Source organism: Lichenostomus cassidix, chromosome 3 (assembly GCF_008360975.1).
Source record: "Lichenostomus cassidix isolate B80296 chromosome 3, HeHo_3.0, whole genome shotgun sequence".
Lineage (NCBI taxonomy): Eukaryota > Metazoa > Chordata > Aves > Passeriformes > Meliphagidae > Lichenostomus > Lichenostomus cassidix.
In genome coordinates this window covers 51,821,446-51,846,478 of record NC_139483.1, presented here as the reverse complement: position 1 = coordinate 51,846,478, position 25,033 = coordinate 51,821,446, and the positions used below count along the sequence as shown (strand labels likewise).

Sequence of the window (25,033 nt, the reverse complement as noted above, 5' to 3'; positions counted from 1 at the left end):
TGGCAGATCATTAACCTTTAATACACTTTGTGACATGTCCAAGACATTTTTTAAATCACATTTTATTACTATATTCCAAAAAAATGAAACCCAAACCCCCAAACCCAACAGCCCCTTACCAAATATTAGTTTTAGAAGTTACACATATATAAATACAGTTACAAAAAGAACATTGCCATAAGAGTTCCAGTTACAAAACACAGATGCATTTACTAAGATTAATGTTTAATGTCACTGATCTGAATCTGTGTAAGCCAAAGGGGTCTATTAAAACCAATAGATTTGTCACACTAAACAAGCATTCAGTTATTAGAAGTCTTGTCTATTCACCATGAATTCCACATACTCTCTACTTGTAAATACAAAGTGTACTAATATATTTACACTCTGAAGTCTAAACCACAGTGTAAAAAAGATAAAACTCTTTAGAAATTATGGCATTTCTGTTACATTTTCTTTACAAAATACTGCCATGCAGTGTTCTTACCTACATCTCAGTTGGGGTGAAAATGCTCTTCTTGCCAGTGTAGTGCCATACGTTCTCTGTACTGCTCTTGTGAATTTTACTTCACAACTCCCTCAGCTCAAGGCTCAACTTCCAGAAGTATATTTTCAGCTGCAGTGCCCTCCTGGGCTGGCCTCAGGACCTGGCAGGACTGCAGTGCCCACCAGCACCAAGCCCATGCAGACCTGCAAGGTGCATCCCAGCTCCTTGGCAGGTTTCACAGCCATCACTTTAAGGGCAGTAATACTGGATCCATCTCACAGAAGCGACATTAGGAGACGCCTCAAGCCTGTCACCAGTACAGACCTCATTTAACAAACAGTCAGCACAGGCAGTACAGCCTTACACAGCCCATTTTTGTTTTCAGAGAAGGTTACAGGTGTAAAAAACAGGAATTAAAGAGACCACAATAAGATGAGGCTGCTTTTAACCACAGTGCAAACTATCTAAAAAGTGACTGTGCACTGCCTTTTTTTTTTCTGTCTAAAAATACTGATTTCTCATTGGTACTGTTAATGTATCGTAAACATACATATAAGCTCAAGACAATGTGGCTGTTTTTATCTACACCAATAGATATATTTGGGCCCCAAGAAAACAAAACATTTGCAGCCATTTCCAGTGGGGCCCTATGATCACCTGATTTACTTTTTTCTACCTCAGCTCCAAACTCTAAGCATTCGCTTTCTTGTCAGAGCCTACATTTGCCTTGCTCCACCTGAGCATATCAATACTCTTCTTTAAATCAGCTGCAGAAAAGTTTCTATATGCGTAACAAGAGCCAAGGATTTAAATGTACCATCTTCTTGGTGTGTCCCAAGAGAAAAGCAGAAGAGCTGAGCCTCTGTTCTACACCTTCAATGTGAACAAGCACAGAACTGCCCTGTCTGACCAGAAGCACACTGTCCTAAGGAAAGCAATCTCCCAAGCTGCTAAGATTAGGAGGGAAACGTACAAGAAGGTGAATGTTTCTTTTGTTTTCATTAATACAAACAGACTAAAACAATGACAATTTTCTAAGCAAGGTGAGTTACCAACCTATCTCTTTCTCATGCAGAAAACAGATGCTGTTTCTGCTGACAAATCTGGGTGGTCTATTAAATGAAAAGGCAAATGAAAAAACCTCCTGTAATTGGGCCACTAGACCAAAATGCCACCTTTATTCACTTGGATACTATTTTTTCAGGCTCCCGTCAGGCTACCTAAAATGGATAGTAAACCAAAGCTTTGCAGCAGCCACATCCTGCTTCTCCCCTTTGACACAAATAACCACCTCAGTAATCCTCTTGATAAGATTTTGTCCCAAGTGTATATTTACCTGCTTTCAAAGCAAGCTTGGGTTTGGTTTTTTTTTTTGCTAAAAGAAGATATCCTGGGCACACACTACCTTTTTGCCAACTTTGTATTTGTTTCAAATGTATTTTGAGAAATAAATTGGAGAGGTGTCTAAAATTCCAGATGTACAGAAAATTATTCACCAGCAGATACTATTGATATAGCACCCTTGTAATTCTGCAAATCCCCTCACAAACGTGAGAAGTTTCTGTGTTATACCAGACAGAGGACACAAGCAGGAAAGGATGGCAAAACCTCAAAGTTCTTGGGCTAAAACATCCTGAATGAACTTCAGTGTACGTTGATACAGGAAAGCATCTTTCTTCTTTGGCTTACAAATATTTAGATGATTAACATCCACTGGAATAAGGTCTCCAATTCCTAAGTCTGGGAAAGGAAAAAAAAAAAAGAAGAGAAAACTACCAAAGTTCATAAAATTACCTAGACTGAAAACTTGCATTAGCAATTTCTCTGTCAAAAGCACCTTCTTCTGTCTTCAGTGAAACTCTCTGGTCATCATTATTTTTTCATGTGTTAAAAGCATGAGTACACACAGTTATGGCCAGATGGAGCTCTATGTTGCCACAAAACCCACACTACACCATTAGGTCAGAGTTCTACTGTCTTTGTTTGAAATACACAAATGTACATTTCTTTATACAGACAACTTTGCTGAAACAAAACTTCATTTTGCTGAAACAAAACTTCAGCACCAGACTGATAGCACAGTCCTGACTGATAGCACAGTCCTGACTGAGGCTGAAGCATTGATATGAACAGGGATGTAGTTTAATGCATGGTATCTTGAATCTGATCACCACTAACTGTCCATATTCCTTACAAAAATACTCCGACGTGGACATTAAAATTTGGACTAGAATGAACCTGAAATACGCTGGAAACCACTACACACATTTCCAGGCAAATAAAATATTTACATTGCTTAATCAGAGAATACAAATATTCCATTTTCAGCTGCTGCTTTTGGGGCACACTACAGCATTTATTCTTTCCTGACAACTATCATTACTAATTTTCCAGTTAGGATGCTCTGACTGCCCCATTGCAGCTTTTTGTCTATTCACTCATCATCTAGAGAAATCCTCCATTTACTTTGACTTCTGTTTCTCTAACCATGTAAAATTACACTAGAGCAGGATGAAGCTTTGCTTTCATGTGCCCAAGCAGATGTGCAAGAAACAGGGAGCTTCCTGCTTGTCAGCCTGTGTTTAGAACAGAGTGAGTGACCTTCTCCAGAACTGCCATGTACCCTCTAAAGGTCTTCAAGAGCCCTCATTTGCTTCGTTGGGTGTCATCCCCAGAAGAGGAGAGAGATGCTACAAAATTACAAATGCACAGTGCTCATTTGGGTTCTGTTATTTAGCCTGCTTTTTAATCTTATTTTGCTAAGAAACAGTTTAATTGTCCAGTTTTTCAGTCCTCGCCAATAAAATTTCATCAGCAACTTTTCTGCAAAACATTGCTGCTCAAGAAGACCTACTCTAAAAATACTGCTAAATAGTGACTCAGCAAAATATAGTCCACTTTTTCCAGAGCATCTGTCCTTGCACTCAAACTAGTGGATTTAGCTGGGGAAAAGACGCCTGATCTAAAACCTAACAAAGCAATGGTTTCTGGCCCTGGGCAGAAACTATTGTATCTTGAGCAGTACAAAATAAAGCCTGAAAATATGAGACTTAAAACAGTTCCCTAAGCTGAACACACATAGAAAAAGAGAGGGAAAAAGTTTGGTTTTCCCTTCTCCTACAAAAGGCAAAAAGATGGAGGGGACTTTTCAGGAGGCAAACTCAAGTAATAGCGTCCATAAGAATCCTTTACCTTCCACATCTTAACACCGAAAACCAGCTTTGTGACTTTTTCCTTCCACTAGCAGTTTACTAATTTTCTTTCTTATTTTTTTATAGGAAGAAATAGCTGGAATTTGCAGAAGCACCAGAAACACTATTCAGCCTACCTATACAAAGATAAACCACAAGCAGTCATAATTCCAGAGGAAAGGACTCCAACAGTGTAACATTAGCCAAGGGTCTGTCTTGCCTTTTTTAAAAAGTGTCCGTCACTCTCATTTAGAAAAATCAAAACAAACAACTGCTATTCTAAGATCTAAATGTAGCTGCTTCTGATCTCAGGAGGGAGGTTGTCGAAAGTTAGAACAAACTCCCCTTGCCCCCACCATAACAAACATGTTTTTCTACCATAACATTTATAACTCTTTTTCATTATCGATGCTTACAACAATATATACAAATTAAATAAATTGAATGGCTATTTGACTTACCTGCTGACTCCACAGGTACAACATGCAGTTTTATCATGCTCCCTATGTGTGTTGGTAAGGTTTCTGCAAAACTCAGCACTGAAAATTTCTTGTCTTTGGCAAAAGACAAGAAGTCATCATTCAGCTCTTTAAGGGCAGGAGAATCTGAGAAAGAGCAACATAATTTTTGCGGTGTTATAAGATTTACAGCATTTTTCTGGCAAGACTGCATTGCTAAAGAGATATTTTTATTACTATGACAGTAAAAGGAGTAGCATTTTGTTTGTAAACCCTTTATTCCAACTAGCATATGCAACAACTTCTTCTGACTCCCCCTTTTCCCCTCACCTCTGCAATCAAATGAAACAGCTACTCAGAACTACTTGCAATAATTCAACACACAACCCAGAACATAAAAAGGAGGTTTGTTGTTTTTTACCCAGCTTTTTCTGACAGCATGATGAAAAAACCCAAAGCACCACAAACAGATTAGCAGAGCTCCTGTTGTTAGATGGTAGCAAAGTGAACATACCCTTGCTGAGTTCTTTAACCTCCACAGACGGGAAGAGGAGATATCTGGCATTTATAGAATATTCAGCCAGCTGGGAACCATGGTGAGGTACGCTATAAAATATGATTCCTCTGGTGTTGTTTACAATTTTATCCATTTCTGGATTCTTGGAAGCATCCACCAGCATCTTTTTGACTAGAAGACCTGGCAACAGAAGCTGAATTAATGCAGGGATTTAAATCACTGTGAAATAATGATCATGCTATATTAACCATGAAACATCTAACCATATTCTTGCCTTGGTTGATTAGTCCTTAGATTGTCAAATATGTAAGATTAACTTGAAAAAAACCCAAACCAAGCCTGAGGAGGCATCAATATAAAATGTCAATGAATGATGCAAATTCAATTTTGGTTTGCTTTATGTGTTGCTAATGACATTTACTATACGCCTGATTATGGAGAAAATTTTGCCTCTGGATTTCCATTTACATGAATTTCAACTCACTGAGTTTTTAAATCAACACAGTAAGAACAAACAGCAATAAAAATCCTTTCAGAATGTTTATGCTATTAAATATAATGCACTAAGAAAGTAGAAATCTGTTTTTCATTTTTAGGTCTTTGCCAATTTTTTAATAAACTATTTCGAATAACTGCATTTCTACCAGAGTTTGGTTAATGGCTTACTCTGAATTCTAGCTGCAAATAAATGCTTTAGATCAAACAGGCAACATGCTTACCACCCATGCTATGGGATACCCACACCAGAGGTCTGTCTCCAATCCCAGCAGCTTTGAGCTTGTCAAGCAGCTCACTGCTCCTGAAAGCAATAGACTTCCTGCAAAGAAAAAACAAATACAGGCATAATGAACCATGGCAGGTTAAAAGGCCATGTTAGAACACAATTAATTTTAGTGCTGCACATTTATGAAAATGAATTAGTTATAAAAATATTAATTATTTAATTAATGTTTCTACATTGAAAAAGGCCAAAAACTTTAGTAAGGATGGCTTTATAAGGACAACAGGAATTGAGCTAAATTCAGTTTCTTGCTCTTGCTAGGAAGTTTTATTTTAATTTTGCTCAGCAAACATTTCTGTTTTCTTGACAAGTTGTTTCATGGAGTTTTAGATAGCTTCATTTACATATTGTAACAGAACAATTTTTACTCTACAACAGCAACATTGACACATAATGAACTTTATCCCCTGCAACATGAACAAATCTCATGCACTTTGCTAAACAATGCTCAAAATATGGAGCAATGTATAGAAATTGAAAAACTAAGTGCATGATCAACCAACACATTAAAAAATCACAGCTAATGTCAGTTACAGTTGCCAGACAATCTCCAAATGCTTTGTACTGAAATAGCATGAAAGCACAATAATCTCCATTTTATAAATGAGAATACTGAGCTCTGGAAAGGATAAGGTTGCACATTAGAAGTTGAAAATGAATCTGTGGTACAACCAAAACAAAACCATCGCCAATTCCCAACCCAAGCTTGAAAGTGTAACATTTGCACTTTACATTACTCCTTGCAGCGTAACAAGAATCAAACACAGAAGGCCCTTGGGTAATGAAAACATCAGGATATAGCGTCAACCACTGTGCAAAATAATTCATCTCTGTTGGTCTCAACTTTCTCACCAGAAATTGCTTTATAACACATGTGAAAAGGATAACCAAATGTGTCTTTTCAGTTGAATAGGCTCTAGGCTAGCAGAGAGACATAAAAATTCACTTTTGAAACAGTGAATGAGACCATACATTTAAGAGCAAACCTAAGGTTGTGTTGCTACTGCCACATCTTTGTTCCTGCTAGTTAAAAATATCTTCAATAACTTTGCTTTATTATGAACCATATCAAATTACAAAAGAATCAAATATTATGCTTGGATGACCATAAGTAACAGGTAATGTAGTTTTCTATTTGGTAATGAAAAAGACATTAGCTAGGGAAAAAAAAAGGAAACATATGTTTATTTTTTTTTAAACATACTTACTCCAGACAGACACAGGAAGTTTTCTTAGAGTCATAGAATCATTTATGTTAAAAATACCCTAAGATCATTGAGTCCAACTACTAGCCCAAGGTGGACTTCCAAGTCCACCACAAACCCAGTTCCCTAAGGGCTTTATCTGCCTGTCTTTATATTACCTCTGAAGATGGGAACTCAACCAGTACCCTGAGCAGCCTTTTCCAGGGCTAGACAATGCCTTCAGGGAAGAGTTTTCCTAATACCCAATCTAAACTCCCCTAGTGCAACTTAAAGCCAATTCAAATCTTCTTTGGATCTGCAGAGGTAACCACCTACATGCTTCTTACAGTCATTTTTCTGCCTAATTACAAATAGGCACATTAACAGTCATGTCTTCCTCATTTTTTCTCTGCTTACATGTTTTCTTTAATGCAATAATTGTATTGATTTTTCATATAGCCAGAGGGAGAAGGGAATGAACAAGTATTAAGTTCCCAATCTATTATACATATGTTGACTTTTTTTCCTTCCCTGAAAAAAGCATCATTAATTTTTACATTCTTAACCTGTCACAGTACTACTTACACACTTAAGTATCTGCATCAATGTTTGAAGGATTCTGATTTAAAGATCACTGAACTCAATTACTAAATTCTATTCAAGAAAAAAAAACCTTTACAGGCTCAAAGTGTTTTTATTTTTCAAGAGGAAAATGTTTGGCTGTAGCATATTCCTCTGACCTACCCTGTTCAAGGTCAGTAAAAACACCATTCCTCTGGCAAGGGCAATTACACTCTGATTGCATCAGATACAGTTGTATTTTATCATCAAAGTAACGTTTTCTGAATAAAAATATGCTCGTATCAGAAATAATGTGGCCACCAAGACTAAGGAACTGATTGTTGAGGCAGCACCTCCAATCCTGTGTTCAGTTTTGGACCCTTCACTACAACACAGACATTGAGGCACTACAGCAGGTCCAGAGAAGGGCAATGGAACCAGTGAAGAGTCTGGAGCACAAGTCTTGTGAGGAGAGGCTGAAGGAACTGGGATTGGTTAGACTGGAGAAAAGGAGGCCCAGGGAAGACCTTATCACTCTCTAAAACTGCCTGAAAAGACCTTGTTGCCAGGTAGGGTCAACCTGTTCTCCCAGGAAACCAGTGACAGCATGAGAGATAACAGCCTTAAGTTGTGTCAGGGAAGGTTTAGGTTGGATACTAGGAAAATTTCTTCATCAAAAGGGTTGTGAAGCTCTGAAACAGGCTGCCCAGGCCGAGTCCCAAGCCCTGGAGGTATTTAAAAGGCATGTGGATGTGGCACTTAGGGACATGGTTTTGTGGTGGCTTTGGCAGTGCTTGATTAATGGCTGTACTTAATCATCTGAAGGGTCTTTTCCAACCCAAACGATTCTATGAAAATACATACTTCATTTTATCAGGAGCATAAAGCCACAGTACAGTGATTTTTTTGCTGTGCTTATGAAGCATTATTGTGCAACTTTAAGAAATACTCCCTCCCCTTCAGATATCCCCTTAAGATATAAAGTTGATGCTGTATGTACATTAACTGACAGCATAATTTTGCGTTTCCCTTAACATGAAGCAGAACAGACTCTAAGAATTCATGAACTTACCACATGTAGCTATCCATGAGGCTAAAATCTTAAGCATGCCTTGACTCTACTTAATATTTTTCCAAATTTGATTTTTCAAAGCAACAGGGAAAGTTATATTCACTCTTTCACACTATGTGATCCCAAGGATCAGCTTTATAGGTCTACATCCTGCCCCCCTCCAAACTGCAGATGCTACATTTGTTACCTGTGAGCCTCAACAGGACATTTTGCTTTCCAGTCACTCAAATGGGTGTCATATTCCACAGATATGATTCTAAGGGAAGGACAGTCTGAAGCAAGCCATGTCTAAATTAAAGAAAAGCAAAACCAAAGGAGCTTATAATTGAGGTACTTAAACTCTTGAAAGCGATGGAGAAAAAATGTTACTATGGGGACATCAAGCAAGACTTTTGCTCTTCAGTGAATCCCCAAATAGATTTTACACCTGGATTATTATTCTTTTATTACATGCTGGTGAACTCTAGACTGTTCCCCAGCCACAAAGCAAGCAAAGGATGAAGATTCATCTCTAACTCGTGCATTCCTGGCTCCCTCTCCTGGGTGAAACAAGAGTTACTAAGATTCCCAACAGGACTCATCAGTTCAAGTTTCACAGAGATACTTTAGTGGCTTTACCCGCGTGAGCTTGCTTGGAGCAGTAATTACTTATTCACCAACACCACTTAAATAGCAATCTGCACAAAGTGAGGTACTCAGACACCTATTTAAGAAAGGGAACTTAATTTAAAATGTTATTCTATAAGTCTTTCCCTCAGCAATAACATTCCATTAAAAGAAAAAAAAATATGAGAGAGCATAAGGAAAAAAGCCACTGCCTCCTCTTTCACTCATATGTGAATGCTGTCCAGAACACAAAACTTAGCAGGCATTTTTCCTTGGAAGAACAACAAACAACTCACTAATAAAAATTTATCAGGAACTCGAAAACTGCTACTTGTATAACAAATAAAAAGCAATTTAATTTGAAAAAGACATCTGCCAGACAGTGTCCTTCTAGATGCTCTGAACAGCTCTCCTCAATGAGAAAACAGCAGCCACATGTGAAAATGTTTCTGTCTTTTTACCTTTGGCCAGCACTGACTGTAGTCCTCTTCCCCTTCTGATGCCTTTTTATCCAAATGCCGGTCAATGTCTTGCTGTCGCCAGGTTTTAAATGCTGCTCCCAAAAGACCATGAACGAAAAGGATGTCTGCTCTGATGGGCTGGCTGATCAAGAAAAACAAAATTTTAAGAGATATGTGGTACATATTATTCTTCCAAAGCAAACTGGAACTTTTAACCTAAGGGATGCCAAGATATTTTTTTTAACACTACGTGTGGTACCTTATGGACAACATTTAATGATATTTCAAAGAGCATACTTGGATCAAAACAAAAACCAGGGATCTACACAGAAGAAAGATATAAAATTACACATGGACACCACCCACCTCATAAATAATTTTCTACAATGGAAAACACCCTTCCCTGCAGCTACTGTTAATGCAGCTATTAGCTCCAGCTTTATCATCAAATTAGATCTTCACTGTAACTGGAGTAGCACCAATGACCCAGAGAACAGCTGCTACTAAGTGACACCCCACGTTGGAGACTGCTTCAGTCCCAGATCCACAGTCACTATTACCAAGGATGAAAATTTACTGCACCTTAGCCCAACATGTGCTGTTGCCAGTATAATTATTACAAGGCACTGCATCCCAAGATGAAGTGCAAAGGTTAAACAGTTGCAACCCCCACAAAGTGGTAATTAATTTCATGTTTTGTGTTCAGATTTTTCCATGCATTACAGTAATACTCTGTTCCTGCTTATGGACTGCTCCAACCCCTTCTGTTGTTGTTCTACTTGAGAATCTAAATTCAGTCCTCTCAACCCACCAAAGAACAGGAGGGGCAAGGTGACACCAGTACAGCAGCACTCTCATGTCAACTCTTCCAAAGTTTTGTAACAGAACAGTGTAACAACTCCAAGTACAGTATGTACAATGACTCCTACTTTACCTGCTACGATATTGTGGATGTAAGACATACACACCATCTGGATATTTTTCTTTCACTGTGTCCCTGTCTAGATTAGCCAAAGCTCTGGATGCATGAGAAGACTGAATGACATGAGGGGATTTCATTACTTCAGCAAGTACAGAAACCCAACCTACATTGAGAAAATAAAGTGGTAGGTTAACTAATAGAAACATCATCCAATATGAGAATTCAGAAACATCACCCATCAAACTGTACTTCTGAAAGTAGATGTTAAAACTTAAGAATGGTAATGTCAAAATAAATTATTCCAGTCTACTCTTTAGCTCACGAAAGCCAAGGCTAGGTGAGTGAAATCTCCAAAATTCAATAATTCAGAGTGGCAAGGAGGCAATGTATTTTACTACTGTTCAGCTTTTGATCTGAAGGAGAAACCCTTCACAGAAGAAAAAGAAAATATATAAGCAAGTCAGTACAGTTGTAGCAAGAACAGATCTCAGATCTCATTTTACAGGTAAAATGCCAAGAATATGGAGAAAATGAAGTTTAAAGCATAAGAAAGGCATAGAGAACAACCTACAGGAGCAATGGCAGGTAAAAAATTGATGCTTGCTGTGAAAGTACAACCATTTCTAATAAAAAAAAACCAAAAAAAACTCTTTATGCAATTAAAATATGTCTGCTATTCTAAAAATTGTATGCTATTTATATCTTAAAAACATAAGACAATTACTTTGGATACAATCCTCAATAAAATTTTTAGTCAAAGGTACTATGACTTACAGACACCTTGTGATACTCTACCTAAGGTGTAAAATTTTCTTAAAGGTGGATGGCAATGTTTTTAGACTACTGAGAAGCGCAAAGGAGTATCTTCTTTGTGCATTTGCACAGACATTTCTTTAAAATCCTGATAAATCTTACTGCTGCTAGCAAAAGTGGCCTATTAATCACAATTACATTACAGTCAAGTTCATAAATAAAACCTGGGAATTTACTTCATGAGCACTGTTTCAAAACTGTGCACGTTATGTTGCTACTAGTATAGTCAGCAAGTTGCTAATTCAAGATAGGTCACTGTAGACTGAGGAAAAGAATGAATTGACATTTGAGTTTTGTTTTAAACAAACAAAACTGCTAGTACCTTTGAAGAATGTAATTTTATGTATTTAAATTACATTTCTAAGCAGAATATATGCTAACCACTGTGAAAGTTGTACTTAAGAAGAATACTATGTAAAGCCTACTTTCAGTTCTCCAAACACAATAGAAGACTGCCAAGATAACCTGACTAAAACTAGCTTGGTCTCTGGTTTTGCATTTCTCTTAAAGAAGCCAAGATGAACAGTCAAAAATAAGTGTTCTGCCCCCATCACATCTACTACACAGTGCATCACTGTTTTTCTTCTTCCTGTGCCAGCAGTCTTTGCAAGAAAAAAAGCCTTAGAGATCCTTTCTTCTTATGCATCGTCCAGCAATAAAAGAGATGCTTTATCAACTCTGGACTAGCAGTATCTGACTGCTCATCTCTGGAGTCTGATTCACTGTCTAAAATTCCTTTTGTACTGAGAGCTCTGTCCCTGGGAGCTGCTGACTCTCCTATTTCAATCTCTTCTTCTACACGTATGGTTGCAACAATTGTAAGAATTTAAGAATGATGCCAGAGCTCAGAACAAAGGACTTATAGTCCAGCTGCCTTTCTTTAGAAGTCAGCTGCGTGGAAGCTGCAGAACAACACAAGAATAGAGCAATAAAAGGGCAATTATACAGAGCTGATTCTAGTCTATACCCTTGGGTTTTCTGCAGTCAACATGGTTTCCATGTGTAGAACTTTATGGATTTTTCTTTTCATTTGTATAATCACTCTTTGAAGCTTTGTGAGTCTTCAACTACCACAATGTTTTGTGGCAAGTTTTATTTTGGTCATGCAGTATATAGAAAAACACTATTTATTTGTTCTGTGCCTTTATAATTTAATGTACAAGAACCTTTGGTCTTGCACTTCAACTAACTGCAGATGACCATTCCCTCTTTGCCCTCTCTATGTCAGTAAAGAGAATTTTATAAATCTTGGTCGTATTCTCTTTCAGTTGCTTTTTCCAAGCTAAGTGTCTTATTTGTTTTTGATATCACAGCCATTGCAAATTTTTAATCACCCTCACCATCTTTTCCTGTGCCTTTGCTACTTCTCCTTTGTGCAACAGAGACTAAAAATGCACACTGCATTTAACAGGCAGACACCAGCTTGGACTTACAGAACAGCACACTGATATTTTTTATCAAAACACTGGGAATTATTTATGTGGCACTGAACTTTCACTGTGGTATTTAGAGAGTATTAAAAAAGGGACATGAGAGAAAAAGCTTAGCAGAAGTTACTAGTCTAACATGAAAAAAGGGAGGGCAGGACATTATGTTACACTTTTTTCCAAAAGTGAGGACTGCAAGTTTATCTGTTCCTGTACAAGACTAAAACACAGTCAGTTAAAAAAAAAAATCTACAAGGTAGATGACCTGTAAGAGCAGGAAACACAAAAGGCTTTTGCCAGTAATGTGAACCAAACATCAAGGAAATCCAAATTTTCACCATCCAATGGACTCTGAGCACCTCCCACTGACATACACTGGCTAGACAGCAAACAGGAGTTTTTAATCACCACCATCTAAACAGTTGATGCTTTTTGTACTAAAAAACCCAAACAACAACAGGGCTCCAACCCCACAAATATAAAACCACATCACTACCATGGTCCTTTGCATTTTAAGTAGGCACCAAATCCTCTGAAATTTTTACAGTAGAAAAGTGCCATTGAGACTGCTTTCCTTTTACCTGCACATACTATGGATGAGTGAAGACGTTCATCCAAAGCCATATTCCCAATAATGCGGATTATGTTCCTCTGTATCTTTGCTGAATCTTTACGTAGCTGGTATATCCTCTGCAGTAGCTGAAGACCTCCTTTAGCTTCAATTTTGTCACAGTGAGAAGAAATCTGGCATTATACAGTAAAGAAAGCGACAATAAATAGATGTTCTGAAAAAGGTTCTTTAGATGCTGTTAATTCACAAATTAGGGAGTTTTAAGAAGGAGGTATAACACAGAGCCCTTGCTGTATAGGAATTATTATTAATCTAGAATTTACTATGCCATATTTGAAGAGAAATAAATCTTTTCATATGCAAAATGCATTATTTCTATGCACTGACAACTTGAAAATCTCTGCGTACCACCTCTCTACTCTTCTGCACATCTGAGGGAGATGAAATGGTCTCCTCTTGCCATAATCAAATTTCAACTCAAGTTCAAGAATCTGAACAGGTCAACTGTCTGCATTTGCTAAAGCACTATCTCAACCAGAGCCACTTGTCCATCACCTAAAATGCAATCATTATAATTCCTTCTCTTTTTCAACAGGCATTTGGAATGAGTACAGTCACAACTTGTTTAAACTGAAAATATGGAATATAAAAAATTCTAGACTGAGTCAGAATTTCTATGTATATGGAAGATGTGAAAAGAACACTGAGAAACTGCACTTTATCCATCCCTACTAGCAATACCAATTTGGTGTTCTCAACATTGTTTCTCAGTGTTCTAGGCTTCTGAACAATTAAGTGTACACAGAAGAATGCAGCAATAGAAAAATAAGAAGAATCACTGTTACAAAACGTTTTCCATACTCTTCATCTGTGTCTACAAAAACAGACTGCTCCTGGGAAGGCCACTGCATTAGCTGCTTGCCGGGTAATATTCTGCCCCAAAAATACCCTTCTGTATGGGTAAGGCTTGCATTCTGTTCTGGTTTCTGATTAGAGTGAGTTCATGAGGCTACTTTGTTTTGTGAAAACCCGGCACTAGAGTCTCAGAGTTTTACTTTTTTGTAAAAAGCTGCCCTTTTACTTCTTGGAAGATACATACAGGGTAGTACAGGGAAACTTGTAAGGGCTAATTAGAAACAATGACAAAACCTACATACACCTTCCCATGAGAAGAAAAAACTTAGTTTGTTACACTGCATTCATTTCACACAGGTCTCAGTTGTTTCAACATTCTTACAGAAGGAGCAAGGGGTAGGAAATGAGGAAATGGCAACCCCTTCCAAATACATGAGAGTGCATTAGAAAGGAATGTCTACAAATGCAGCTTTTCAGTTACATTTTAAAGGACAAATTACCTTAGAATGCTGTACTAAAGCCTGCAAGCAGAAGAGCTCCACTGTCTCTGAAGGGATTTTACTCAATGTCTCACAATATGGAAGTCCATTTCCTCCAAAACACCATAAGCCTCCCTGAAATGAAAAACAGTTAAAATTGTAACGCATTTCAAATGGCTTCATAAAAAAAAAGGATTTCTAAACCAGAATGTTAAACGTGTAATGATCTAAAGAAATTGCTTGAAAGGGTGCACAGCATGCATGCACTTTTCAAAATATACAAATTACACAACAGTACATCACAAAAGTATTTACTATTTTAAACTGGAAATATGAACTAGATTTTCAGTCTGTAGTCTCCTTAGTCTATTAACTTCAAAACATATAATAAAGGGGGACTATGTAGGATTTTAATTTTGTTAATGAATGTCATCTTTTCAGATCATTTGCTTAAGTATAAAAAAGCAAGAATCAGATGAACTCTTGACTTTCAAAAATTAGAAGAGGAAGGGAAAAGTCTTCTATATGTGGCACAGCCGCTGAAGACCAGTCTCTCAATCAAGCAGCAGAAAGACCAACATAACCTCAATAAAAATCAGAATACTTCCAAGTGTGGTGTCTTACCAAAGCTCCCTTTGTAGCACGAGCTCTGGCTGTGAAAACAATAAAGGAGTGATAGTGTAAAAATAGCACACATAACTCTGTCACAGAAAATAAAGAGTTATTGCCTCTGAAAACTTGAAATGAAGACTGACAAGCACTGTTATTAAAATGACATTCATTTTTGTTATTGCATCTTACAAAAAATAACAATCACTGATTAAAGAGTAACAACTTTTAAATTAAAAAACAAAATTCACAAGAGAGAGTGGATGAAACTGGCATTACAATTTTTTTTTTAAGCAATAATGGCACTTTAAATGACATTCCTAGAGCCACTTAGGAAGTTGTTGCACAGACACAGTAGAAGAATTCCTAGATCCCAGTCCAAACAGACCACAGACTACTCCAATTCTGGTTTGGTAACAGGGACCTATTGCAAGGAGGCATTTCCATGTGGTATAACAGAGTTTACTGTGTGCTAAGAACCTACCATTTTGCTAGTAAGACTTAACAGAGGCTTAATAATCTCATCAGTAATAGAACATTCAAACAACAGTAAGATGAAATGTGAAAAATTGTTTTATGAGCACTACAAGGGGAAGGAATGTTTTGGACAAAGTGTTGAAATACCTGCTTAATGGGAAGGCTCGTAAGATACAATCTTTCACTAGACCTTCCAACTAGTATAGGTGGGAAATATAAACAAGCTTTTAAGAAGGCAGATTGTATGTGCAAGAGATTTTCCTGATGTTCTACAGTCACAGAATATATTTCTCTTCCTCTTACAATGATCAAAAATATGGGAAAAGGTTTGCATCTGTGACGTCTGCAGGAACAAAGAACCCAACTAGTTCTGTTCTGCAGATGGGAACTCACCCTTTGTGCAGCAAGAGTCTGGCTACTTTCACGTAATGCAAGAGCTGTGAAGTACTGAACACATGGATCAAGACCAGTCTGAGGTAAAGATACCAACAACAAGCGAAGTTCATCTTCTATGGGATAATCCTGTGAGAAGTAAGCACAAATAGCATTTAAGGTTTTTTTGTCCAAAGCACAAATTAAAACAAAGAGGAGAGAAATACCTGAAGTAATGGAATCAGCCATACTAATGAGGACATAAAATAATAAAATACGAATCCTGGACTTAAGTCCCTTGCAACTTCAGTTTAATAATTGTATCTCTAAAGACTTTGGAAACTGGTAATTTTAAAACCACCAAGTAAGTGACAAAAAGCAAGCTTTACACTTCATTTTTTGGTGGCCTTATTCTAATGGCTCCAAAGAGCTGAAGAAAAACCAGTTCCTCTTTGCACAGGAAACTTATAAGTTCACCCTTAACTGCCCAGAAATTTTCATAGAATCATAAAACACTCAGAGTTGCAAGTGACCCACAAGGATCATGAAGTCCAATTCCTGCCCCTGCACAGGACCACCCCAGTAATCACACCATGTGCCTAACAGCATTGCCCAAAAGCTGCTTGAACTCTTGTCAGCCTTGGGGCCATGACCACTTCTCTGGGAAGCCTGTTTCAGTGCTCAACCACCCTCTGGGTGAGAACTTTTCCCGATATCCAACCTAAACATCTCCAAACAGAGCTTCAGGCCATTCCCTTGGGTCCTGTCACTGGTTGCCAGAGTGAAGAGATCAGTGTCTGCCTCTCAGCTTCCCCTCATGAGGAAGCTGTAGACTGCAGTGAGGTCTCCCTTCAGTCTCCTTTTCGCCAGGCTGAACAGACCAATACACAACCATATACTAGTGTAACCTATTTCAGTATTTAAGGACTGACAGGTGCAGATCCACTATCAGTAATGGACAACGTAACAAAATGTTACAAAGATAAGAAAGCAAAAACTGAGAATATCACTACCAAAGCTGCTATGCAGAGTTCTGTTTGTTAAGATACACACGTATTTTCTGACAGGGACTTCTACCCCTACTCATTCTATTAGCATTACAAAATACCTTGTATATTACACTTTGTGTGCCATTTCTGTTTACTGAAGAAGCTGATATGATGACATGACTGCTCATACCATCATATATATAATATATACACACACACTTAAAAATTAACTTAAAAATAAATCGAGGCCAAATTTATCCAATACGGATTTGTTGGCACCCAAATGCTGACAATGAAGAGGTGGGCCTACAGCAGAACACCACAGTAGTACTGAGGGGGCAAAGGCCTCCAGGAGCACTTTCTATGTGTAGGATTCTGTCAGTGTCAACAAGGCAATCCAGGGTGGTTTCCTCACATTGCCTACAGGGTACAGACAAGCAGCGTGTCTGTCAGACTGTAACTGGCTCAGACTTCACTGCTTTTAAGTGTGTCATGTGGATAAACAGTCCAAGAATAATAACTGATCAATGCTTCCAATCTTATTTCTTTCCATCATGCCACTCGCTAATGCAGATATACCCCAAGGGTATTTCAAATACTGTACTTTTGTACTTTGGTCTTTTACTACTAGTTAGTTACTTTAGAAGAACTCTACTTTAAACAATTAACAACAATAAAGGCAGTAAAAACAAACAAGCAACTAAGAATCATGTAATACCTACTTTTCCTTTACTTACAGTCTTTATTTTTGGCAGAGGTGGTGGACGCAGGAAAAAGCGAAGGTCGACATCCTTGGATCGAGCCAAACCTATAGCAGTCCTTTGATCACAGGTTTGAGCAACTGTGCCATACTGGTAATCTGTTGTACAGGAATGTCAATGTTAGGGTTAAAACTAACCTTAAATATTTAATTTAATTTTGAATGTAGTTTGTGATCTACTTTGCAAACATACTTGAAAAGAAGAACCATCTCTCTTAAAAAAGTCTACTTAAAAAACCCCTTTGATTTAGTAACCACAAATTCCAGGAGTGAAAAACTGCAGATGTTAGACCAGCACTACAGAGCTGAAACTGGGCACTAACTGTTCATTATAGACCAATTGGACAATCCAGTGGCAAACTGAAGGAAAAAAAAAGCAACCTTGAAGTGAACCTTAGGGAAGGGAACCTTTCTATAAAAGTTCGCATCTATTCCTGTTACTGTTACACAATTCTAGAACTAAACTGACGAGCTATTTAAAATATACTTTTAACAGCTGTAGATTGGAAGTATTTTTTCTTTGGTGGAGATCATTTATACCCACAAACTGAACTGTCAGCTTTGGACAAGCTGAACACTTTGGTCCTAGCTATGAAAAGTTCCTTCACACTTTCAGTCCTAAACTTCCTTTGACTTGATTTTGAAGTACCAGGTTAAAAAGAAGCCTGTTTCCCTCATGAGGCAGTTGGCAAGAGCAGTAAATGTTTATGAAACATCCAAATACTACAACAATGAACACTGAAGAAAAAGGGAGATAACAAAAAGCAACTATACTTCTGATACTGGACATCTTGTGCTCTGAGATCCTGAGATCACCTCAGGATCTGCTAAAAGTATTCTTCCACAAAGGTCAAAGCTTCAGTTTTGGTACATCCTAGCTTTCTAATATTTTCAAACACAGTTTGCTGGTGTAAATTCCCTGCAGAAATGAATTAGAATTCTAAAGAGGCAATTTGAAACAAGATAAATCCCATGGTGTGGAATTGCATTGGAAGAGTGAAAGATCCATAACTAACTGAATTACCAAAATGAGTGTCCAGAATATAATGTCACCTAGTTTATGTAGCCTAGTGATGGAGGGGGAGGAGGACACATAAATACACATACACACCCCTCCCCTTTATGTGGGGCTTTCAAGGATATTTGCTGCTGAAGCAAGAGGGAGAACTTAAATTATTAAATAATATTAAATTATTAAAGAACAACTAGGACAAAAAATGGCTTACAGATAATGGTTGCACATACAAGCCCTCTGCCTCTGGTATGTCATTACTACCTTATCAGCTCCCAACTAATTTTTATTGACTTAACCATGGCTTTAAACTCACTTCTATAGGACCTTATAAAAAAATCACTGCCAAAACTTGTGACTGTGTTAGCAGTCCCAAGAGAAAACCCAAGGAACTAATGAGCATGAACTGCTCTCCCACACCACAGCATTAGTTACAATTCCCTGGTGGGGAAACAGAGAGAGGCCTGCACTGCAGACACACACATTGTGTCAGAGTATTAGGGAAGAACAGCTACTTGAAATGTAAATAATTCACCCACGTTTTAGACCAAGTTTCAGAGCATATTTATGCTTCTTGCAGCTACTAGCTTTTCTTCATGCTGCCAACAGACTTGAAACAGCTAACTGAGACTTTGTGGAATTTCTGGGACAAACTAGGCTACATCAGCATACGTTACCATGCCAGTGACTGTTGCTTGCCAGGTCTTGTACAGCCTGCAGTCGGACTGCTTTGTCTTCTGACTGACTTCTCTTTAAGAGAAGCCATAAGGCACACTCATGATCTTCTCCATCAAAGGTACTGAATTGTTCTTTGACCAGGAAACAAATTAAATCCAAGTTATTATTAATGAACACTTTCACCAGTCACATTTGTATTTTTTGAGTAAGGAAATATGTTTCATTTAATATTTGAATATTACTCATTCACAGTAATTTAGAGTGTAATGTTTTAACATTAAATTAGTACAATAAACAATGACATCAGTAAAATGCTGAACCTAAAATGGTGAGTTTGACTCATTTTTGTGGCACCAAGTTGGTATTTCCTATCTATGTGACCACACAACCCTTGGCTGGCACTTACCAACCAGAATTACCAGTTTCCAGCAGGAGCTGCAAATTATTAGCAACTCTTGAGGCTCTGATCTTGAAGAATTAATTTCATAGGATAGGATGACAGTAGAAATGTGCATGGCTATAAACATTTAACAGATAGTTAAATGAGAATAGACAGTACGCCTCAGGAGTAGTTTCTTACATAAATGGAAATTCTTGCTTTAAATTACTTGAAAAAGCAGCAACACTTAGAAAAACTGTGCTGCTTTCAGTTCATATTGTCAACTTTGATGAAAGCATAACACACTTTTCTAAAATGAGATTTTGAGAGTATTTCATCCCACAAACACCTTTTGTACACAAAACATATCAAATATTAACCTGGTATCTTATGTTTTAAATCTCTTCTGGAACAAGAAAAAAACCAACCCTCAAATCTCTTCTTATCCATCACTTTCACTTACTTTAAGAAAATAAATTGTTGTAATATGTAGAAAATAGACAACTGACTAATAATCTATATTACTATGCAAATTATAAGATATATTATCACTGTTTCCAAAAGAAAAGAACATGTTAACTTTGTAAGAAAAAATATTTTACTTCCTAAATGTCCAACTTCTTACTCTTAAAAAATAACAATCATAGATAAAGTCCTACTTTCAGTACCTACCATTAAAAGGTCTCCGGAAGATTTTAGCTTCTGTTTCTAGAATCTTCCGCACTGCTTTATGGATTTCTTTTCTGGCTTTGTACGTGATCCCTACAAGAGTATTTTTATATTACAGGAATTCTGAAAGGCAGTTCCCTCACACCACTTTTTGTAAACATATGGGAAAAAAAAATACACACACATATAGACAGAGTGCTATGTATAGAAAGAACTATACTTAAAAAAAGACCAGTAAGCAGCTTAAAATAGATTTGGTGACATTTCCTGGTAACAGGTCTCAGAAAATATAATTTTACTTATTATATAAGGGTGACTTCCAGAAAATTCTATTATCTCAGAATTCTGTTTTTAGAACTCAAACAATTATGCATCTTACCTTGATATTCACTCGGACTTAGAGAAGCTGAATGTACATATACATAGGATTTAAGTTTTTCTTGATGTAGAGCTTGAGTATCGATTTGCAGCAACTTATTTAAAGACAGGACTTCATATGTAATGAATACAAAACCTCTTTAAAGAAAAGAAAACTGCATAAGAATATTAACTAAATCAACATAATAAAGAGTTAGCAATCACTATGGTATAAATCATTTACACTTTACAAAATATAGAATAGTCTGCAGATTATTTTAGTTTAGCAAAGTAGAGAAAAGGCTATAAAATACTTGAAATAAGATAACGATCAGAAATTGTGCTTCAAGACCATATTTTACCATGTCTAACATCCCCTAATATTGTCACACTTTTTGAAAGATACATATATTAAAATTTTAACTATATACGTAAGTTATGTATATGCTCATCAGTAACAACTTACCCTAGTATAAGTGATCCAGTTACCTTTGCAATTTTTCCTTGAAAAAAGGAAAACCAAATGTCAAACAAGGTTGTGTGCATCACCTCAATATAAACATAGTTACCATTTGATTATCAGACAGTAAGAATACCAGCCATTAAGAACAAGCTTTAAAAAAATTTTCTATTGCTCTCTGGCTTTCAGGAAATTAAAACCCAAAATTCACAAATGGTGAAAACATTACTTGATTCAGATTTCCTGCTCTCCTAAGCAAGATGATACAACATGTATCCTGCCAGTGCTATTTACTTTGAATATTGCTACCTCTCAATTCCATTTATTGCTCAGCTACAAGAATCAACAGTAAACTTTCCCTGCCTATAACATTAGCATGGATTTGGAACTCTAAGTAATTTTAAGGAGTTAACATTTTCTTACACGTTGGAACTACTTCTTCAGTGTATACTATTACATACAGGACTATGTATGTTAAGAAGTCCTACAGAGTCTCCATAAGAAAAAATATTTTTAAAAATAATGTCATTGAATCTAATTTATAAAGCAAACAAATAATAAACATATGCTACTTGCAACAATTTGCCTTTTAAGCCTAACAATTGCTTTCAGATTTCAGCCACTTTGTAGCTACAAAGTTGACCTGATTACCTGGATATAAGGATCTCTATACAGAGAAACTCTCATAATCACCAGCAGCAGCAAACCCAATGGAACACATCTCACCTATCAGGAATAATTTCTTTTCCTCAGCATGAATTGGGAGATTTGCCCCACAACAACTGCTACCAGCTTCCATCTTTGTGAGGCCATAAGAATTTTGCATGCAGACAAGAGGCAGCAGCTACATGTTGAAGAAATAACTGGCAGAGAAGTTTGAAAAAGAAAAAAATGCAATGCTTCCTGTAGAGCAGAAATTGAAATATCCTATCTTTAATGCTCAGAAATAAATTTCAGAATTGTAAGAATGGTCATTGTATGCTGAAGGCGCCAAAGAAAGTAGAGACTTAGCAAGAGAGACTGCAGAGTTAATACCAGTAAATAAGGAAAAAGAAATAATAGAAACAAGCTTTATTCACTGCTCATGGATGTAATTATTTCACGGCTCTAGAGGTTACCAAAAAATCAGCCACAAGTGGAATTGAAGATAGTTTAATGAGATCACATTTAGTTAGGGAAAGACCCTCATCTAGTGTTTGTATTTGTTCCCAGATAATCTGCTGGTGTCATATCACATATCACTATGCAAAGCAAGGTCAGAAGCAGAGAGCAGGGACAAACAGAAGCTTTTAATCACAAAGTATTCACGAGATTAAAACTTGAGTATCATTTAATTATGCATGGTGTTATATCATTCCTTTTTATTAACACTTCAGATCAATACATAATGAACTGTACTTACTGATATCATTCCAGGGTAGGTGTGGTTTTGTGGCTGGACCGGATGTTCCTATTTTTCTGTAGCAAAATACACAGTAAGCAGCCACTGACATTCTAAATATTGGGTAGGGGGAAAAAAAGGAATGATTGATTGGAGAATTACAGCAGGAAACCTGTAGCATTTTTCTCCTGTCTTTTCACAGCAAAGGTCATGATGGCAAAGGTCACAATAAACCATGTTTGTGTCATTTCACTCCATATAAAGCACTCCAATTAAACAACTCTATAAACTTCTCAATTTAATGGGCTGAATTTCAATTATAAGAAAAGTTTAAAGCAGTTTTTTATCAATTATGTTACTGTTGACTTTAATGACGAAGTATCTCCAATTAACTTCTCTGCTTCTAAGTTTCCTTTCCTACTTCTCAGTCACCCTTCCTTAAATACCAGATATGGCCATATCTCCATCAAGACATTACTCAATATCACACGGGCTTTAATACAACTCACTAACCAACTGCTTTTAAAGTTCACCATTTATTGAGTTGGCAACTAAGTCTTTTATTTTGACTAACAAGTCTTAAAGAACTACTGCACACAAACTACTTAAAATACTTTTTGCATATGTTGCAGAAGAAACATGAAACTTTTATCTTGTAAGTGAAATTTTAGTGTTTGCATTGATGCGTTTATACTAACTGAAATACTGAGTTATTGTGTTTTAATGGATGTAAAAACACACCAGTATCTCTCACATACTAACCAAAATATTACTGGAAACATAGATGTCCTTATTAAATGTCAAATTAGGTCTGTTACCACAATCACAATTAACTCAAAATTATAAAATGTCACATGCATAAACCTAATGTTCAAATATGGAAACCTGATATTCTCCTTCAATTTAACGTAATTTCTACAGACCAAGAAAAGTGTTTATATCACTTTTATTGTCAGTGTCCAACATCTTTAAACAAGGGGACTTTTTTGTTTCCTTCCTTTAACATGTCTTCCCTCTTTTCTCATTTCCCCATAAGTTTTGATTTTTCCCTGCTCTCTTGCTTGTGTTTGGGGATATTTTTGAAAAACACCAGCATTGTCCCAGCACTGTCACAGTCACTGCAACTGCTTTTTGACTTCCGTCATTGCAACACTGTTTATCCATTCACTTCAACAGAGTACACCACACTGTGTAACACTTTTAAGACATTGATAATCAGTCCTCTAGAGACATCTCTCCTGCCTCCAAACTCTGTCTCGTGATAGTTCCTTTACTACCTTTATTCACAGAATCACAGTACTCACACCTACTCTTTAACCACAGCCTGCAATAAGCATGTGGTTCAGTGACAGCAGGTGCTGATATTACTAAAATTTAAAATATGCACATGCAAACACACGAGGCCAAAGTGAGTGTCATTTCTCTGCTGCCAGGAGCTTCTGTTCAGGTCCAAGAGCAAACATGGAATCATCAAAAGGGACTGGAATAGACCTTAAAGATCGCCTTATCCCAAAAGGTGATTAAAAGTCACCCTGCCAGGGGCAGGGACACCTCCCACTAGACCATGTTGCTCAAGACTTTAACCAGCCTGGGCTTGAACACTTCCAAGGCTGGGGCCTCCACAACCTCCCTGAGAAATGTGTTCCGGTGTCTCACCACCCTCACAGTCAAGAACTTCTTCCTAAAAATCTAACCTAAATTTCTCCCCTTTTTATTTGTACCCGTTACTCCTTGTCCCACCGCTGCAGTTCCTGACGAAGTGTCCCTCTCTGACTCCCCTGTCGCACCCTTCAGACACTGCAAGGTTGCTGTGAGGTCTACACACAACCTTCTCCAGCCTGAACAGCCCCAGCTTCCTCACCCTGTTTGCATGGGGGAAGTGCTACTAATCTCTTTATCAACTTCGTGGCCCTACTCTAGACTTGTTTCATGCCTTGTGAGGCTGGGGAGCCCAGAGCCGGCCGCAGGTGGGGTCTCACCCGAGCGGAGGGGAGCGCAACTCCCTCCCCGGGCCCGCTGCCCGCGCTGCCCTCGGCTCAGCCGGTTGCTCTCGGGGCTGCGAGCGCGCACTGCCGGCTGCCGCTGAGCTTCCCATGCTCAGGGACACACAAGCAGAATGCAAAAGGATCCATTTCGCACTCCGTGTTCACAGCCGCTCCAGGCAGTGAGTCCCCTCCCGCACCGGGGGGCAGCGCGCACCTCCCCGCCTCGCGTCTGCGCAGCTGGGGCGCGTTAAGAAAACAACGCCGCCGCCGCACGCACAACTTTAAGCAACGCAGCAAGCAAACGGGCAAGGAGCCAAGCGGGGGTGGCTCTGCGCCTCTTTCCAACGGGGAGGAACAAAGCACCCGTTATCCTGCCCCCCGGCCCGCTGTCCCTGTCGCTGTCCCGACCCCCGCGCCGCCCCGCGCCAGCGCCGCCGCTCCCACCTTCCGCCTCCGCCGCCGCTCCCTGCGGCAGCCCCCGCGCGCCGCGTGACGCCATCGCGCCGCCGGCAGCCCTGGC

General features: G+C 38.0%; 1 protein-coding gene across 2 annotated transcripts; it reads right to left on the bottom strand.

Moving 5' to 3' along the window:
- On the bottom strand, nucleotides 1-25,027 carry SERAC1 (serine active site containing 1). 2 transcript variants are annotated; one of them, XM_085055775.1, is made up of 18 exons: nucleotides 24,958-24,976; nucleotides 22,550-22,641; nucleotides 21,874-22,010; nucleotides 21,154-21,190; nucleotides 20,710-20,846; nucleotides 20,334-20,423; nucleotides 19,282-19,413; nucleotides 17,570-17,691; nucleotides 15,865-15,993; nucleotides 14,407-14,520; nucleotides 13,062-13,224; nucleotides 10,253-10,403; nucleotides 9,319-9,460; nucleotides 8,439-8,539; nucleotides 5,373-5,470; nucleotides 4,651-4,833; nucleotides 4,140-4,283; nucleotides 1-2,227 (listed from the first exon to the last, which is right to left on the bottom strand). In XM_085055775.1, the coding sequence occupies exons 3-18, from the start codon at nucleotides 21,971-21,973 to the stop codon at nucleotides 2,097-2,099; spliced, it is 1,974 nt and encodes a 657-aa protein (XP_084911901.1). In that variant the 5' UTR covers nucleotides 21,974-22,010; nucleotides 22,550-22,641; nucleotides 24,958-24,976; the 3' UTR covers nucleotides 1-2,096. The 2 variants fall into 2 exon arrangements, with proteins under 2 accessions (XP_084911901.1, XP_084911902.1); XM_085055776.1 differs by lacking the exon at nucleotides 21,874-22,010 and having other exon boundaries at nucleotides 24,958-25,027.
- Between the last annotated feature and the right edge of the window lie 6 nt (nucleotides 25,028-25,033).